The sequence below is a fragment of the Phragmites australis genome, chromosome 16 (assembly GCF_958298935.1).
Source record: "Phragmites australis chromosome 16, lpPhrAust1.1, whole genome shotgun sequence".
In the NCBI taxonomy this organism is placed as follows: domain Eukaryota; kingdom Viridiplantae; phylum Streptophyta; class Magnoliopsida; order Poales; family Poaceae; genus Phragmites; species Phragmites australis.
This window is the reverse complement of record NC_084936.1, coordinates 20096611-20115459: the sequence shown is the minus strand read 5'-3', so window position 1 is coordinate 20115459 and position 18849 is coordinate 20096611. Positions and strand designations below refer to the sequence as shown.

The window sequence follows — 18849 nt, the reverse complement described above, 5'->3', positions numbered from 1 at the left end:
TGGGATGCAAGAGACTGCTGTTGCAGCTTTGCTTGGTTCCTTTCTGTTAGAGACCATTTGATAAGACCATGCATAACGGATTTTCTTCGCGATTTAGAATCTCTTCGCGAAAAGATTTTCGTTTCATTCAACGCTCTAACGATATTACTTTACGATTCCTTTCATGAAAGGATTCCTAAAGTCATTCCATTCAAGACGGAAATCTCTCTCTTTTATTTACGAATTCCTTCGAATGAGCTTATTAGAGATGATGAAAAATAAAGAGAATATGAATGGGGAAGAGAATCAGAAAGAGAACGAAATAAAGAAAAAATGATTAGGAATGGCCTAATATGGTCCTAAATATAGCGGATAAACAAAGGGATATACTAGTTTCAATACGCTTGAAAATTGCAAAACTTTCGCTCTACGGCCATCCAGTGTCCCTCCAGCGTCCACCGCTTAATCTCATGTCTCGAGTTATCTTCTTCCTCCTTTTCTGCTTCACCTGACCTTGCCGTGCTCCATCGTCACGCCCTCCTGGCGTCTCCGATAGTAGTCTCGCCGCCGGATCCACACCTGCTAACCGACATTGCCATTGCTCCTGCTCCAACTTTTTCATCCGGTGTTTCTAGGACACCTAAGATCAATGGTGTCCCTACTGCCCCACTCCGTATTTGTTATCACTGTCTACTGTTATCTTCGGACATTCTTCTAAGCCGTTGAAACACATCCTGTGCTAAAAAACTGCGCCCTCCTAACTCAAAATTATAATGGCCGAAGAAGAGAACGCAGAAGGTGAAAGTAGGAGAATTCAGGCGATTGAAACATAGGAAAAGTGATGAACAAATATTTGCAAGGTTAATGTTAACTGAAGTCTTAATCCACTAGATCAAATTCTCCGGTGTCGTAGAAGCTAACATTACAAGCAGACACTTTATTAGGACGTGAAATTTCATAAAATTTTATGACAGTCAGTTCTAATCCCACAGAAATTCTAAAACTTCCGTATTCCAAACGTGTCTAGAACTTGGCCCACCTGGAAGACACTCAGACTCGCGACCTTGCGCGCCCGGCTCGGTTAAGCTTAATCACAAACCAAATCACCCACTGCGCCGGCAAACCCAAACCCCCGGCCGTCCCGTCCAACGGTCGAGTCGGGAGGGGCATTTCCGTCCAACCCCACTACCCCCAGGATTTTCAAAATCGCCGAGCCGCACGGCGAAGAGCAGAGAGACCATCGAATCCCCACTCGATCCCATCCCCAATCCCTCCCGCACCGACGGCCACACCATGCGGCGCGAAGACGCCGGCGGCGGCGGATTCCACGAGCTGTTCGACTCCGTGCGCCGCTCCATATCCTCCCGCGCGGGCGCCGCCCTCGACGAGCCCGCGTCGTCCTCCTTCTCCGCCGCCGCCGCCGCCGCTGGTGGGTTCAGGGAGCGGATCAGCAACCGCCTCCGCAAGTCGCGGGGCATGGGGCTGCTCGGGATGCCGTCCAAGAGCCCCTCGTCCACGCGCCGCCTCTTGCCACCGCCGTCTCCGCTGCCCGTGGCCGCGGCCTCCGACGGAAGAGGTGGGGGCAGCGCGGTAGGGGAAGAAGGAGGAGAGGAGATCCCGCCGATCCGGTGGCGAAAGGGAGATCTCATCGGTAGCGGCGCGTTCGGGCAGGTCTACCTCGGCATGAACCTGGACTCCGGCGAGCTCATCGCCGTCAAGCAGGTCAGGCCGCTTCCGCCACGATCCTACAATTTAGGGTTTCGAGCGAGGGGCGGTTTGGCGCGATTTGATCGATTCGATGTTGGTTTTTGATTGCAGGTTTTGATCGGAAGCAGCAATGCCACGAGGGAGAAGGCCCAAGTGAGCACCTTTCCTCTCGTAGCTTGTTTATATCATCATCTTTTGGCCAATTCTTCAACTTCAATGCTTTTATTCGACACTAAAATGCTTATATCGGAAACTTTTGACCAGGCACATGTAAGGGAGCTCGAGGACGAAGTGAAGATGCTTAAGAACCTCTCACACCCTAATATTGTTGTAAGAGCACTATAAGTTTAACATGGTTAGCCTTCCTTTTTGGCAGTGGTGATTGATCTATCTGGTGTTGTTTGATCAGAGATATATTGGGACGGCATGTGAGGAAAACACACTAAATATTCTGTTGGAATTTGTTCCTGGAGGTTCGATCCAGTCACTACTTGGGAGGCTTGGATCATTCCCCGAGGCTGTAAGTATTTTAATTATTCTGCTTATTCTGTTACTTTGATTAGTTCATCACTGAAGAGTAGTTTTGATTCAATTCATTTGTTTATTAGGTTATCAGGAAGTATACTAAACAGCTTTTGCATGGCCTGGAGTATTTGCATCGCAATGGAATCATACACAGGGATATTAAGGCATGAAAATTTCTGCAGTAATATAACTTTATGCCGTTAAATGCTTCTGTTGATGTGGTTATAATAAGGGGTTCTTTTGATTCTGTTATATTTTAGGGAGCAAATATACTCGTTGACAACAAAGGATGCATCAAATTAGCAGATTTTGGGGCATCTAAGCAAGTAGAAAAGTTGGTGAGTGCATATTAGTTGTGTTCAATATCTGTAGTCTTCCTTTGCCTTGTTTTATACTGGCTCGTGATTCATCATTAAGCTTAGTTTGTGTCAAGTTGATCAGTATAAATGATATATCCAATTGTAGCCCCTCTACCATGTGTTGGGTCTAAACTTAACATTCTACTTTAAAATTTCCTAAGTTTCAGACTTCCATGCCCTTTTTATCCATGCTTTATGCTCCACTAAAATGAAGAAAAGAAATTATAGCAGAACTCACCACAGCACCATGCCACCATGCGAGGCAGCTAAAGGGGGAAAACAGAAATGCTTTCCTGCCTCTTGCAATTCTGTTCATCATTGCAACACGAGATGACTAATGACCTTTTACTGCTTGTCATTTCACTTTCACGAGTTTATAACTTTATATCCTTCTCATACCACTGTGTTTCCATTCTTGTCTTCTTTTAGGCAACGGCAACTGCTGCGAAGACGATGAAAGGTACCCCGTATTGGATGGCACCAGAAGTCATTGTTGGGAGCGGTCACAATTGGTAAGTGGTGAATCTCTTTTGTCTTCATCATTAACTCATCATATAGTTAACAAGGCAAATGTGCACCTAATATGTGGGTACTGCTTTAAGCAATAAGAAGGATATATAATCTCCCTGAACTAGAGGCTCGACAATTGCCTTGTGTTCATCAAATAGCTAATTTCGTAATAAATTATTAAAAGGTATTTGACAAACAGCAACGCAGCAATCAGAAGCACTGTTTCTTACTAACAGACTACTATTACTAAGGTTTTTTCTTTGTAATTGAACTACACTTGTAGTTTCCTATATGTAATTGAAACATTTCCATGCACATTTATGTTGTCTGAACTTTTCCATGTTAATTCGCTTCTTAGAAGTATTTGCATAATTACATGGGTACACCCAGCTCAAGGTGCAGTAGATATTCCAAGCATGGTGATAGTTATGGCAAATTGAGAACAACATCTCGGGCTGCTTCATGCAGCATGCGTGCATCCCCAACGTTTGTTATCTTTTGAGTTGATACTTATTATCCATTGTTACAGTTCTGCTGATATCTGGAGTGTTGGGTGCACTGTAATTGAAATGGCAACAGGCAAACCCCCGTGGAGCCACGAATATCAGGAGGTAAATTGCAGCATCTGTTTATTCTGTGGAATTTATAGACAACGCTTATTCTTAACAGCCACTAAATCTTTTCAGGTTTCTCTTCTGTATTATGTTGGGACAACAAAGTCACACCCACCTATACCAGAACATCTCTCTCCAGAAGCAAAGGATTTCCTGTTGAAATGCTTACAAAAGTACATCTCTGATGCTTTATACCTCTGGTTTGATAGATGCTGATGCAGTTCAAATGTTCAATTAGCCCTGACATGTTTAATCTAATGACTGCCAATTTATACAATCCTGTGAAGAAACATAAGAAACCATTTGTTTTTTCTGTTAATTCTATAATTTCTTCACGTTATCTTTTAGGTGAACATGAGTACTCTTATGAGTCGTGTTTGCAATTATACATGGATATAAAAGTACCTCCATTATTCTCATAACTGTGGTCTTAAAGTCTGTGCATACAACATTTCCAAATTTGATCAGCGACATATTAAAAAGAGTAACTTCCACAAAAATTACACCTTTGTTAAAACCATCACAAAACCAACTTTATAAACAAAAGATTCAGAATACAGACTTCCATTTGCACAATGTTTCACAAAACTTATACACTTCTAATATCAAGGATAGTCATCTGGAAAGGACATCAGTAGATTTGTTGGCATGATTATTTTTGTGCAGTTTTCACATCACATTAAAAAGTAGTTCACGTTGTAGATGGGAGTTTACAAAAGTTAAAGGCAGCAATTATCTGAGAATGGAACATGGTACTGCTTAGTAGCACACTAGTTTACTCCTGTGATAGTCCTCTCTCTAGTTGGCCAGGTTATGCACAAGCATGTGTTCGATGTACATGTTAATATTGTTTAAATATCTGTGTGTTGCTATTAACTGATTGCACCCTCAGTACTTTCTTCTTCCACATTTCGATGTCCTAGATGTGAAAAGGTGTTCTTTTTCATTGATGTAATAGGATTTTGAGGAGAGACATAGCTGCATCTTCCTAAAGTGTCCCTACCTCATTTAGTTGGCCTGCATTTCACAAGACTCGATCTCTTCTGTTGATAGGTGGCATCTTTACTCTTTAGGAAATTATCGTTAAATTTATGACAGACAAATCAGCATACTTTTCCTGCATTTGGAAATAGTTGCTAGTAAATGACTCTCCACTCTCAAGTGCCTTGACAATTTTGTTTCTTATTTCAGGGAACCAGAAATGAGATCTGCTGCATCAACCTTATTGCAGGTATTTGTACATTGGATCTGAATTAATGCCAGCAGCATCTATGTAGCTGTAACGACAGGTATTATAGTTTGTGAAGAGTAACACCTTAAAAATATTCTTGCAGCACCCATTTATTACAGGAGGATTGGAGGATCTTTGTCAGCTTAATCATGCTGCACCCAAGGTTGGATTACCGGCACTTATTTGATTCTCTCTTCCCTGACTTGTTTGACCTAAAATGTCAATCTAAACAAGTAAAAACTCCCAGGAAACCTCCAACAACGAGCTTGCTGCATATGGAATGCCAGCTGGTGAATCGTAAGTAACTTCTGGTGTAATATTGATTCTTGAACTCAGTAGACTGTCCGCTTTCAGTTTTATACTGAGCAAGTTCAACTTCTCAATAGGGACTTGAATCGCCCTGGCAAGCCACGCACTTTGAATTCTTACAAGTCATCAGACACCAGATCATTATGGGATCTGCATTGCAATGATGGCATGTGTCAGTTTGCTGACAAAGATGACGCCCCCATGGTTGGATCAGTAAGAGAAGTTGTGCTACTCTTGTTATTCTAAATATTTCACGTGAGCCTTTACTTTTGGCTACTGTGACCACTAATTTAGTTAGCACAAGCCCCAGGAATTCGTGTTTTGAATCATCTAATTGTTGTCCTTATAGTTATGTTATGTTTCTGTCAATTCCAGAGCTTCAATCCTATGTCTGAACCATCTGATGAATGGGAAAGCAAACTTGACATAAGCCCGGACCAACGATTTAGTCAATCAAGGGAGTTTGGTGGATTAGCCAAACTTGCAGAGAGTCAGATGTCTGAAAATGATTTTACTTTCCCTTGTGAGGGAAGCTGTGAAGAGGATGATGAATTTACAGAATCAAAAATAAAGGAATTTCTGGATGAAAAGGTGTTTGTTATGTTTGAGGCAATGCAAATTCAGCCTTTTTATTGCTAGTACTTCATTAACATTTGTTTCATTTCTTGACAGGCGACAGATCTAAAGAAACTACAGACGCCTTTATATGAGTTCTACAACACAGTGAACGCTAGAGTTTCTCAAGGAGTTAGGGATATTTGCCGAGCAAGCAACATAACTAGTCCCAAATTGCCGCCTCGAGCAATTAAGATGGTGCGAGGTGCGGCAGTGGAGCCAATTTGTGATAATCTGAATAAGGCCAGTCCCAATTGTTGCGGTAGGCGTTACTCAAGAAGCAGTGTGGAGAGCAGTCAAGTCTTGAGAGAAATAGCTTCTCCTCAACTCAATAAATTTGAGGATAAGGTCCACGATGATATTCAAGACAAACCAAGGTTCGTGTGTGGCACATTGCTTTAAGTGTGGAAGATTATATTCGCTTGCAAATATGCTCCTGCCGTTCAATTTAATTAGGGGTGTTTACTTCTGTGATTAAGACATCATAATTGCTTTGTGTAAGAAACAGTAACCACTACTCCACTATCATCTTATACATCTGAAGCAAAATATTGATAGAACTCAGCAATTCACCTTTTATTGCTAAAATGCTTCTCTCGTAAAATTTAATGAGGGGTGTTTCGATATTAGCCAGCATGATGGTCTGACAGTTGAAATACTATTTTTGACAGCTTTAGCTCTTCGGAAATAGAAAGGAAGTGGAAAGAAGAGTTAGACCAGGAACTTAAAAGAGAAAGAGGTAAATAAAAAGCTTTGCTAATCTGCATCTGCTCTGTCTACATGATTTCTTTTACTTATTTTCGTTTCTGATTTTGCTGGATAGAGATGAGATCGGGTGGCTATGGTAAAGCACCATCTCCAAAGGGCCGAAGATTGACTGGAAAACGAGATCGTAGTCCTGTCCACTGAATGGAAAGTAAGAATATAATCCAGCAGGACTGATGCTATAGGTCGTGTGACCTGACTAGTACAGTGCACTGCCTAACCAGTCGTGTGATCTGACAAAACCTACATAAGCTACCAAATCCTTTTGGTGCTTATATCGTAAAGGAGTCTAAGCGAGCCACTTCTAAGTGGACTGGAGTGAGGGCTGTCATGATCTGCGATGGCTGCAACCCTTGTATTGCCTAACCAGTCTAAGCAACCCTTGGATTGCCCGGACGAAAACAGTGAGGTGGCAATTTTCTGCAATGTCAAGCTTCATGTCTGCTATGCCACATTTTGCGATTTTGGAAGACATGGTGCTGTGCCTGTTGTACAATTTTCTTCGCTTCTTTTGTTTCTGTAAGCAATCATGTAATAAGACTTAATCCAGAGGATGGAAGGTTTAGCTGTTGACTGAGAATCCATTATTCATTGCAGCAAAACAGCAAAAGAGTGTTCGTTCCGACAGTTGGGATTGCTATGTGTGCAGCTGTAACTGCTCGATAACCCTGATTCTGGGACACATGCTGCACAAGCTGATTTTTCTTTTCTGGGACACATTTGCAAGCTGAAACTTGCTGACGGGAGACTCCAATTGCGTGCTCTCCTAAAACAGTTTTTAAGTCAGGAATGCCCTTAGTTTGAAGATAGGAAACAAAGAATAGCTGTGAACAACTCAATAGAACAGAAACCTGGACATGTCTAGCCAGAGAAACGGGACAGACTGCAGACCCGTTAACAGTGGGAAATATCAGGCAAGGCTAGCAACCAACAAAACAGAACGCGATGACGCCATTGATCAATGCCTAAAGTCAGAAAGGTTGAACGAGGATCATAGGATGACTCGATCTAGCCTGAGGGTGCTACACAATGCAACTTTCCCCATGACACTGAAAGCAGAATCAACATCCAAAGAAAAGTACAGCACAAAGCAATGCTATGCTTTGATTTTTCTGCTACCGAGGGGGCTGGGAGGAGGTGGAGGAGAATGAGAAGAAGATAAGGGAGAGAAGGTGGAGAAGGAGGCGGAAGAAGGTCAGCCCCCTACTTCTTCACGCTGCGTCCACCACTGGTCTCGGTTAATGGTCACATCTTCACCCTATTTCATCACATGACTTAGGAGATAACATCTTTCATCCCCACATAGCATCATCTCTGCACAAATAGTTTTCAAGGAGATCCATAGGTCCCCAATTGGTCTTCATTAAACACATGTTTATCGGGCATAAAAGAATGAGATAAGTATATTTGTCTTGAAAGTGCTATCTCATATCAGAATTGTATTAGATAGATTTGTTGGACTAATTTATAGTTTGAAGAACGTGTCAATATTCAAAACGATATTTTTTTTTATAAGTGTGGGTATATTTCACCTATCTCAAGAAGATACAACTACTCTTTAGTTTAAGTTTAAGTTTAAGTTTAAGAGTTTGTCAATGCAATGTTCGGGAACTTGACTTTCAGACAACCACTGTAAAGGGGAAAAAAGGATATCATTGAAAAGGCTTTCCATTTTGATGCCTGATTGCCTATAGGGTATGCTCCTCTAGCCTAAACATTAGATAGAACTTGCCGGGAGGCAAGAAAAGAATTTATTGACTTTCTCCTATGCACCAAATATATGACATGTCAAAGTCTCAGAGAGTATCTTTGCTGTCAAACTAAAAAATTATATACATAGCATAAGTTCGTGACCATTCCAATTAAAAAGTGAGCTCAGGGCCACTGATGTGGTCTGACAGAACTTTGCACCTTCTAAAATTCAGAGTAATTGTGGGACAAAATGGTGCTTTAAACTTAATTTTGCTAGGTAGTTAACTGCTATATTATGATTTTCTCCTTAGCTCTCTCTAATTAATCAAGCGTTGTTAGCCAGACTTTTCTTTTTATTAATACTCTCTCCGTTTCACAATGTTTATCTACATCTATCATTACGTACAAACTAAGATATACTGAAATCGAGTGAAAAATACAGTGAAATGACCATACACCTCTAATCAATATAAAGATGAGAGCAAGTAACTCACCAGTGTTGAAATAAATGTATGCATACATTTAAGGACATATCAGAAAAATAGATCATAAAACATCCATAGTTATCGTAATGAATAAATAATTTGATATAATACTTCTGAGACTATAGATAAATATTGTGAAATGAAAGGAGTATATAATAAGTAGTTCCGTAGTTTGTTTTTAAAAAAATATATAGGGAGCAGCGCCCATGCCAGCACCAAACCCCAATTTCTCTTCTCCAAATCCCTCACCCCCAGTTCCCCATTATCCAGATTCCAATCCACGCCTCGCTCCATCGATCAGTCTCTTGCCCTCTTTCTCGGCGGTCAACAGGCAACCGACAGCGGCGCACCGCCGAGCCGCTGACGAACCGCAACTGCGCTCGGCGTGGGTCCACGGCCACGCGGCAGCTAACCGCGACGCACTGCCATGCGTACGGGGGTCAGAGACGGCGCTAGCACTCTAAGCCTGCAAGAAAGAGAGCCGACAACAGAGCACATAAGCACAAAGAAGGTAAGCGCGTAGCAGCCAGCAGCTAAGACCAACTCCAGCAAAGGTAGTATCCAGTGCTACAGTGCCAAACAGTGCGCTACAGTGCGCGGAGAGAGAGCAGCGTCTGTATTTTTGCGGACTACTGTAGCAGCGCGTATCACTGTAGCAACAATGCTCCAGGGACTGCCAGTGGGCCCGGATGCAGGAAAACGCGTCGGCTACTGTAGCAAGTACTGTAGCAGTACTGCGCCAGCACTGTTCACAGAGGCTGACAGACGGATCCAGAGAGAGAAAAAGAGGAGTAGAAGATAGGAAATAGGGTAGCTGCTGGAGATGAAAAAAATAAGGAACGCTGTAATAGTGATAGAGGATACTGTAATAGTATTTTTAAGGATGAAAATTTGAGGTAGCTGCTGAAGATGGTCTAAATCTTTGAAAATGTTGTCTCCGTAACGTTAAAAGGAATATGGCCTTGTCTGTGCGACACTCCTATATTCGATAATTGCCTCAAGACATTACAAAATCATGGTTTTGTCTCTATGACACTAGAGGAGGGATACAATATCATTATGTCATTAGCTTCACACCTCTTGGAATTATTTTCTCTATGCATAATTATAATTTATCCGGAATTTTTTCAGAATGATGCAATGTTCTCTTCCCCGTCCGTGCGATTTTTGTTTTTTAATTTTTCACATAAATTTTGCAGAATGAAGCTGAACGTATAATAGTATTTTGCTCCTCCTCCAATATCCTATACACAAAACCATAATTTCGCAGTGTCCTGAAACCAATAGAACATAAGGTATCCCACGGACAAAGCCGTTCTTTTAGTGTCCTAGAAACAGATTTGCCTAAATTTTTTTCACTCTACCGTCTAGACTCTAGTAAGGACGTATGGTTGATTCAGTACTTCAGTTCAATAAATTGTGAATGTTGACTTGGTGATGAATGAATGATAGATCTTGTTTTCTGTACTTTCTCTTAACTATTTGAGATATGATTAGTATGAACTACTTCATCTGATTATAAATATAGGTCATTTTAGATATATGCATAAGGATTAAGAAAATAAATCGAATGACCTTGTGCCCCTTATTTATTCTGTATTGGAAAAGATAATTTATTCATTTGTGAGAGTGATGACATTTATTAAACAAGAGTAAGAAGGAAACAAAAGAAAAAAATACATAAAAGTTTTAGAATAACTTATATTTAGAGAACAGTTGAGGAGGCTAAAACAACCTACATTTGTAATCAGAGGAAGTATTACATTATATTGTATTATGTATTTTGTTATTAGAAATCTTTTTTTTTTCTGTCCATTGAACACTTTACGCCGTCTCCAATGTTCCAATGTTCAACCTAGAAATTCTGGATGCGCCACTGTACGCACGTCATGTGCCGCCCTAGGTCGAGTATACAGTGCTCATTTTCGAGTGTGATGTTGAATTGTGCCGGCCTAACTGTGAGTTCTCGTCTTGGAGTACGTGATGCTACGTGCAATGTATTCGCTGACCAAGATGCCGTTCTATATTGCATTTTTTCAAGAATGTCGTGACAGCTTGAACAAACTTGTATGCAGAAGGGGCAGCAGCATGCACCGAGTCAAAAGTGTTGGTTGGTACTGCCATTTGGCCATTCTTGATTGGACAGGACGAGGCTGCACTATCTTCATTATTATAGCACTATAAGGCCCTGTTTGTTTCAGCTTCGGATTCTGGCTTTCAGCTTTTATAATCCGAAGCTGAAACAAACAGGCAGCTTTTGGTTATAGCTTTTTAAAATCTGCTGGTTGGATTGTGAGAATCTGAGAAGCTGATTTTCCTCAGCTTTTGATAGATTGTGAAAGTCCATTTTACTAAACTGTCCATTAAATTTTTTTAGAATCTACAATCTAAAAGCTTTTCACAATCCAGCTTTTCACAATCCAGCTTTTAACAATCCAGCTTTTATAAGCTGCTTTTCAGAATCCCTAGCTGAAACAAACAGGCCCTAAGTTGCATTGGAGGCAGAATTGAAAGTTCTCAATTTCGTAGGCGCGGTCGTTTAGAACGTAAGACTGTCATAAGAATTGTATACAACATTCATAACAAGCTCTCACGTCTCAAATGGGACCTTAAAAGTGGAAGATGAGGGACTTGTTTAGTTGTTTATCGCCACGTCACGTTATTCTTAGATGTGTGTTTGGTTTTAATTCGAACAAGTACGGAGCTCAGTAACAATGCCCGAGGTTAGGCCCAAGCTGACGCGGTTCAAGCCTCTCGTCCCGCACCCTATGTGTCTTTAACGAAGACCGCATCGGGAAGCACCGTTAAAAAAATGACTAATCAATTTTTTTTATTCTTTTGTTCCACGTATCATAAACTTATTTCTTACTAAACTTTACCAAAAATGTGATAATTATTTTTTCACCATATTTTTATAATAACTACACTTTGCTTAATTTTAATTGTGACAAAGTTAATGACAATCAAACTGGCCCGAGATTGGCCGTAATATTGCCTGTTCCTACGAGTTGCCCTCGTTCTCTCTTCTTTCGCTGATCACTGTAGCGGACATATTTTCTCCTTTCCTGACCCCTGTACCAGGCGGATCTTTGCTGGCCAGAAAAGTTCAGGCTTTCCTGGATCGTGAATTTCATGATGCGTCTCCCCACCCTTTTGCATCACGCAAACGCGTCATGCCCGCTGCCTTTTAGCGCTCCCATCATCGCTCGTCTTCATGCACGACGAACTGCTGAAGCCATGCGTACCAATAATCATTACTGGTACTACCATGGCGTCCATCTTAATCTGAACGATGATGTATGCGCAGCAGCAGCAGCACGCAATGGGCAATTCGGCACACAGCCGAGCTGACATTGATATCTCCATGTGACACGATCACACGACAGATTAATCTGCAGTGCCGGTTGTTTTATTAAGATCGCGTGATGGATTCATCACCTGCCTCCCTGACAATACTGTCAGCAAGGCCCGGTGCGGCTGGATCCGATATCTTTTCACTTCTGAAATATCTCTCTATACGTTTTCAACTCTAAAATCTATATTTAATTTAGAATTTATAAGATAAAATAAATTATTAAAATATTTATTTTTAATTTAAAATAAAAATAAGATATCTAAATCAAAGACTCTCTAAGAATTTTAAAACTAAAGATAATTAGCTTAGAAATTATTAAAACCGGAGCTCTGACAAGCGAGAGCTAAGGGGACCGGCCGCAGAACCAAGGATTTGTTCGGTGCGAGGAGGCTCGTGGCGACCGGAAGGCCAACCAAACTGCACCGGCGAGGGGTGGGTACATGCATGCCTCTTGCGGATCGACGGCGACAAGATCACAGCATGGGCAGGGCCGGCTCTGGGCTAGGGCGAGGGGTGCGACTACCTAGGGCCCAAGCCATAGGGGGGTCCAAGTCTGCACCTGCTGCACTTTCCGTCTTTCCGTTTGTCCTAGTCTCCTATGCGGCCAGGCCAGTAGGCCAATACAAGCTACTGTGACATGCAGTGATACCGTGATGGGCTGATGACTTGTGAAGCCGTGATTTGGTTTGCCAGTTCCCTACTTGCCTCGGCCGGTCGGCCCTCGGTGCAAATCACAAGCCCGCGAACTGCACACGGCACTCGGCACATCGCAGCGCCAACGTAGAAGGGGACAGCCGCCAGTCGCCAGCCGGATCGGACAGCAGTCACGCCGTGCATTCGTGCCGTGCGGCTGTGTCGCCGATCGCCTATTCGGCTATTCGCGGATTCGCCTTGCCTCGCTCTCATGCTTGTCGCCTTGTCGGCGATCGTCTTCCACGTGACTGGTGAGATCATCTTTTTCCTATTTGCTTATTTCGTTTGCCTGGACTTAATTTGTACGGTTACTCGGTTAGTATAACTATAGTATAAACTCAGAAAATACTATTGATTGTTATCTATTTAGTCCGCAAATTAAGTTGTTCATTAACTAATAGATGATCCATTGCCCATTGGTTAAGTCGTTAGGGTTCTTGTTGCTTTCTTTTCTTTCTAATTTTAGGTGTTAGAATGTTGCCTAAGAAGCATTTGTCGGGTGCTGAGAAAAGGAAAAAAAGAAAACGAGAAGATCAGTTTATTGAATCGCAAAAGGGTGGTATACATAAGTTCTTTTCAGTTTCAAGTAATGTTGTTCCCGGTAATAATCCTGAAGAGGTAGATGATTGTAGTACAGAAGATCAAGGGCAGGAACCTAATCATAATTTAAATGCAGAAGTTGATGTCAATGAGGATGCTACAGGGGAACAAAATTTACCGCTTTCATCTGATACTGAAAATTCAAATGCTGATGAACAAAAAGATTCTCTGTTAGCTATCTATGATCCTAGAACATGGGACAATCTTGACAATAGGGGAAGAGATATCTTAATTGAAAAAGGGCATGTGAGAGAATTAAATTTGCAGTTCCCTTCGGATAGCAGTGGTAGACATTTTTCATATGCTTACTACTCTAGAAACTTAAGTAATGGCGAGGTTGTTGATAGAAAGTGGTTGGTTTACTCTAAGTATGTGGACAAAGTTTACTGTTTTTGTTGCCGATTGTTCACATCAACTCAGACCAAAACTTTGTTGGCATATGATGGATTGAGGGACTGGAAGCATCTCAATGGGAGACTCAAACAACATGAGAACAGTGTTGAGCATATAACAAACATGAATACTTGGAATGAACTTAGGTTGAGGTTAAGTAAAAATCAGACAATTAATGATGATTTGCAATGGAAAATTGCAAAGGAAAAAGAGCGTTAGAGACAGGTTTTGGTAAGAATAGTTTTTGCTGTGAAGTTTCTTGCTAAACATAATTTGGCCTTTCGAGGATCAAATGAGAAACTTTATCAGGATAACAATGTTAATTTTCTGGGCACAATTGAAATGATTGCTAAATTTGATTCTGTGATGCAAGAACACATTAGACGCATTCAAAATAATGAAATTCATCATCATTATCTTGGCCACAATATTCAGAATGAGTTAATTTCTCTTCTTGCTCATGCCATGAAAAGTTTTATTTTAAGGATCATCAAGGATGCTAAGTATTTCTCTATTATCTTAGATTGTACCCTAGATGTGAGCCATGAAGAACAAATGACTCTAATCGTGCGGTGTGTCAATATGTCAAGTAACATTCCGAGAGTGGAGGAGTTCTTTCTAGAGTTCTTAAAGGTGGATGACACATCAGGATTGGGGCTTTTTAACGAATTGATGAATGCATTGGACTCTCTTGATTTGAATGTCGATGATGTGAGAGGTAAAGGTTATGACAATGGTTCTAATATGAAGGGAAAACACCAAGGTGTTCAGAAGCGTTTGCTTGAAATTAATCCAAGAGCATTATATATGCCATGTGCATGTCATAGTCTAAATCTCACTCTTTGTGATATGGCGAAATCTTGCAGCAAAGCTATTTCATTCTTCGTTGTTATACAACTGATATATGCATTGTTTTCATGTTCTACTAAAAGGTGGAAGATTTTGCTTGACAACGTTCCAAAATTAACTGTCAAATATTTATCTAATACTTGTTGGGAGAGTCGAATAAACAGTGTCCAAGCTATCAGGTACCAAACTCCCCAAATAAGGTCAGCTTTGTTGGAATTGGAGACATCTTCTACTGATGACCCAAAAGTAGTGAGTGATGCTCAATCTTTGATAACTGCACTTGAGAATTTTGAATTTTTAGTTGGTATGGTTATTTGGCATGACATTTTATTTTCTATAAATATGGTGAGCAAGAAGTTACAGTCTAAGATTGTGTGTATGGATGCTACTCTCAAACAAATCGAAAGGGTCATCTCATTTTTTAAGAGGTACAGAAATGAAGGCTTCACTTCTAGTATTGACATTGCAGAAGCCATTGCATCTGAATTGGATATAGAGCCAAAATTTCCTAAAAAACGTCAAGGTAAAAGAAAGAAGAATTTTGATGAAGAAAATGACCAAAATGAAGAAACACAGTCAGCTATAGAATCATTCAGAGTTAATTACTTTCTAGTCATGATTGATGTTGCAATTGCTTCATTGACTATTCGATTTGAGCAGTTGAAGGCATTTGAAAATGTGTTTGGTTTCTTATTCAACTCAAAAAATCTGAAGTCCTTGGATTATACTGATCTACGGAAATGTTACACTACTTTTGTAGAAGCTTTTTCTCATGATAACTCATCTGATGTTGAGTTAAATGATTTTTTCTCTGAATTAAAAGTGCTGCAAGTAACTTTGCCAGATGGTTTGCTGTCAGCACCTGAGATTCTTCAGTTCGTTACAGCTGTATATTGCTATCCAAATGTCTCTGTTGCCTATCGGATCCTCTTAACTGTATCTGTGACTGTAGCTTCAGCTGAAAGAAGTTTCTCAAAATTAAAATTACTAAAAAACTATTTGAGATCAACTATGTCACACGAAAGATTGAATGGTTTGACTATGTGCTGCATTGAGAAGAATATCTTGGACAAACATTGATCTCGATATTGTCCTTAATGATTTTGCATCAAGAAATGCCCGAAGGAATTGTTTTTTATGAGAGACATTGGGTATTTATCGTCTCCTCTTTTGTGAAACATTGTCAATGGAGTTATTTGAGTTTGGTTTTCGTTCTTATTTGAGGTAATTATACTAGTTTTATTTTGCTGTTTTTTTAGTTTTCTATTGTACTATTGACATTATTCATCGAGAATTAAGAACATGTTGAGAGTTAATTCTTACTTAGTTACTACTTAGTTTATCATGTTAGCAATGTTCATTTATGTCACTTTGAAGGATAAATGGTTTATAAACTATACAAGTGAAAAGAATATTTAGCCTTAAGGGTCTATAGTGCCGAGTTCGTTCAAGGACCCTCGAAACTGTAGAGCCGGCCCTGAGCGTGGGGACCGTGGCGCGGTGATTTTTTTTTGGCCTTTCTGGAGAATGAAAAAAAAATGGTCTCTTTCTTGACCAAACGGGTTCAAACAGCACAAGAGACGGTGGATTTGACTTATGTTGGAACTTTGGATCAGCAGTTCAGCACCAATCAAGCAACAGTTAAATGTTGTTCTTGCACAGCTGCTTCACTGTTTCATCACTATGCCAACTACACGGAGCGATTCTTGCTACTGTCTCACCGCTCCTCTCTGAGTCTCTCACCTCACCCAATGTACATCTACATTCCTAGCTCCAAGCCTTCTTCTATACTCCTAGCTGAAGTCGCAGGACAGCGTCGCAAGCCGGTCGCGTCCTCAGCTCCGCCGACTCGGTGATGCTCTGCAGCGATGGCCGCCATTGCCGCCCTCTGCCGCCGCCGCTGCGGTGCCGCTCTTTCTCCGGCCGCTTCCGTTCCTGAACAAATGACCGGGACGGGTATCGGCAAATCAGCGATTGCTGCCGTGAAATCACAAGATTTGGAATCAGAGAGGACAGGGGATGGGCGAGCACTCACGTGGCCGGTGGACTGCCCCTGCTCCTCGCTGCCAGCGGAGGCGTGTCCCGGCTGCGACTGCCGCCGACGCCGGTCGTCGATCACCTCCTCGCACCGCCGCATCTTATCCTGCCGCCTCGCCTGCACCGCCTTCGCCGCCTCTGCGCGCACAAGCAGGGGGGGGGGGGGGACAAGGATTAGTCTCCACGAGAGGACATCAAGAAACAGAGCAATCCAATCCAAGATCTCTCCTTGATGGGAATGGATGGACACGCACCTTGCGCGGTGATGAGCCGGTAGACCTGGCCGAGGAGCAGGGTGTCCTTGGGCTTGAGGAGCTTGACCTTCGTGATCTTGGCGCCGCCGCCGGCCACCGCGGCGTCGGCCTTGGCGTCAGCGGAGGGGCCGGAGACGCGGAGGACGACGAGCGCGACGTAGTGCCCGGGGTTGCTGCGCATGACGTCGGCGGCGGTGGCCGGCCCGTACAGGCGCTCGACCTTGCCGCCCGGGTGCTGAATCACCACGGCCAACGCCTCCGCCGCCTGGCAGTTGCCCATCGCCGGCCCGGCCGTCCGCCCGCCCACCCCTGCTCTGCCTCAACAGTCGGGTGCCTCGCTCGCTCCCAAGACAATGGCCGCGCCGCGCTAGTTCTTGTGCCTCGTGAAGCCACAGGCGTCGCTTGCGCCGGAGATTTGAGCTCTGGGGAGGACGGGGTGCGGGGTTATATGTGCGGAGATGGAGACGGGGATCAGCGAGAGAGAGACAGATTAGCGAGCTTGTTAAGGATTAATTAATCAAGTTTTGGACGTAGCTGCTGGCTCGTGGTGAGGTGATTAAAGGAAGGGGTCAACGTGTTAAGACTTGATAAGGAGATGCTACAGCTCCTACTACATCGGGTGTGCAAAACGGGGTGTAACAGTGGCAGCCTAGTAGATAGACTTCCCGTTTTGTCCGTTTATCCGGGCATGACATGGACGCACCACATGTCGCCAACTGGGGAAGTGGTTTCAGCCACATTTACATGGTTTTTTTCTTGCAACAGTTTATATAATATGTCTGTTTATTGTTTTTTTAGAAAAGAATGTATCTATGGCTTTCATTAGGTCAAGCAAGGGACGTGATTATTGTAAGGAAGCCCAGAGGCGTTACAATTCTATAGTTTACGCGATAGGTGGAGAGTGATTAGACACGTGTAGAGAATAGTCGAATCATATAATGCATGTGTGACTAGATATTTGTTGTGTCACTAAGATGTCAACGTAGCCACTAGCAATAATAAGAAACAAAATGAGCTGACACAATGCCATCAAGATATGTTGTTTTACAGTTTGCTTGACAGGTGGAGAAAGATAGATGCGTGTAGAGAGCCAACGAATTGCAAAACCCATGTATCATTGATGGTACTATTATGATGTTAGTATCGCTGAAGTTGATGCCAACAATAATTATCATAAATATGACCGCTTGTGATGAAATGCAGTTTGATAGCCGACATCGACTGCAAACAAGACTTTGATTTCCTAGGCTCTATATAGTAATTTGTCATCTATTGGCGAGAAGCCTCTACCAAGTTAAAGGTGATGACTCAAGTTTTGGGGAGTTTATGGGTCATGCTTTGGGGATGACCTGTGGAATATGTCTCATGTAGGTCATGCTTGAAAAGGCCAACCTTATTTTAGGAAAAGATTTATAAGTAGGCCTAACTTAGGAAAAAAGTTTAGGGGCATCGAGCAACCAACCGTATACTTGTACATTGAAAAATATATAACTAAACATGTTGGGCGAGGCTTGAGTTGAACTGATGTTTTTAGGGCCACCACCTCCATTACAATGGATTGACCTCTAAATGGTCTTAGTTTATCTTTGTAAAAATAAAAGGCCTTGGTTTAAATAAGTAGGTGTTTCTTAGGTATATTAAGATCTTGTTTGTTTAGGCTTAGGTTTTAGCTTAAATCCAAAAAAAGTCATAAGCCCTAATAAATAGGAGGCTTTTCAAACATGCTTTTTAAAAATCTTAAGCTACCTTAGGTGTGTTTTTTTAAGGCTTTTGCGGGGTGAAAACTGTTGGAAGTAATAACACTTTTAGATTTAATTTAATTTAATTTCTGATATAAAAAGAACAAGAACATATGCAAATAATCAATAATGAAGGTG

The 18849-nt window shown here is 41.9% G+C and overlaps 2 protein-coding genes across 3 annotated transcripts; one reads left to right on the top strand and one right to left on the bottom strand.

Moving 5' to 3' along the window:
- Positions 1-1123: 1123 nt before the first annotated feature.
- LOC133894839 (mitogen-activated protein kinase kinase kinase NPK1-like) lies at positions 1124-7403 on the top strand. Of its 2 annotated transcripts, none has more exons than XM_062335014.1 (17): positions 1124-1701; positions 1798-1839; positions 1951-2016; positions 2096-2206; positions 2295-2375; positions 2472-2549; positions 3000-3082; positions 3610-3691; positions 3767-3867; positions 4886-4925; positions 5029-5088; positions 5173-5222; positions 5312-5447; positions 5610-5825; positions 5907-6226; positions 6521-6588; positions 6673-7403. In XM_062335014.1, the coding sequence occupies exons 1-17, from the start codon at positions 1273-1275 to the stop codon at positions 6756-6758; spliced, it is 2049 nt and encodes a 682-aa protein (XP_062190998.1). In that variant the 5' UTR covers positions 1124-1272; the 3' UTR covers positions 6759-7403. The 2 variants fall into 2 exon arrangements, with proteins under 2 accessions (XP_062190998.1, XP_062190996.1); XM_062335012.1 differs by having other exon boundaries at positions 5312-5456.
- Positions 7404-16317: 8914 nt separating this feature from the next.
- Positions 16318-17400, bottom strand: LOC133895805 (uncharacterized). Its single transcript, XM_062336322.1, has 3 exons — positions 16973-17400; positions 16717-16856; positions 16318-16616 (listed from the first exon to the last, which is right to left on the bottom strand). The coding sequence occupies exons 1-3, from the start codon at positions 17250-17252 to the stop codon at positions 16467-16469; spliced, it is 570 nt and encodes a 189-aa protein (XP_062192306.1). The 5' UTR covers positions 17253-17400; the 3' UTR covers positions 16318-16466.
- Between the last annotated feature and the right edge of the window lie 1449 nt (positions 17401-18849).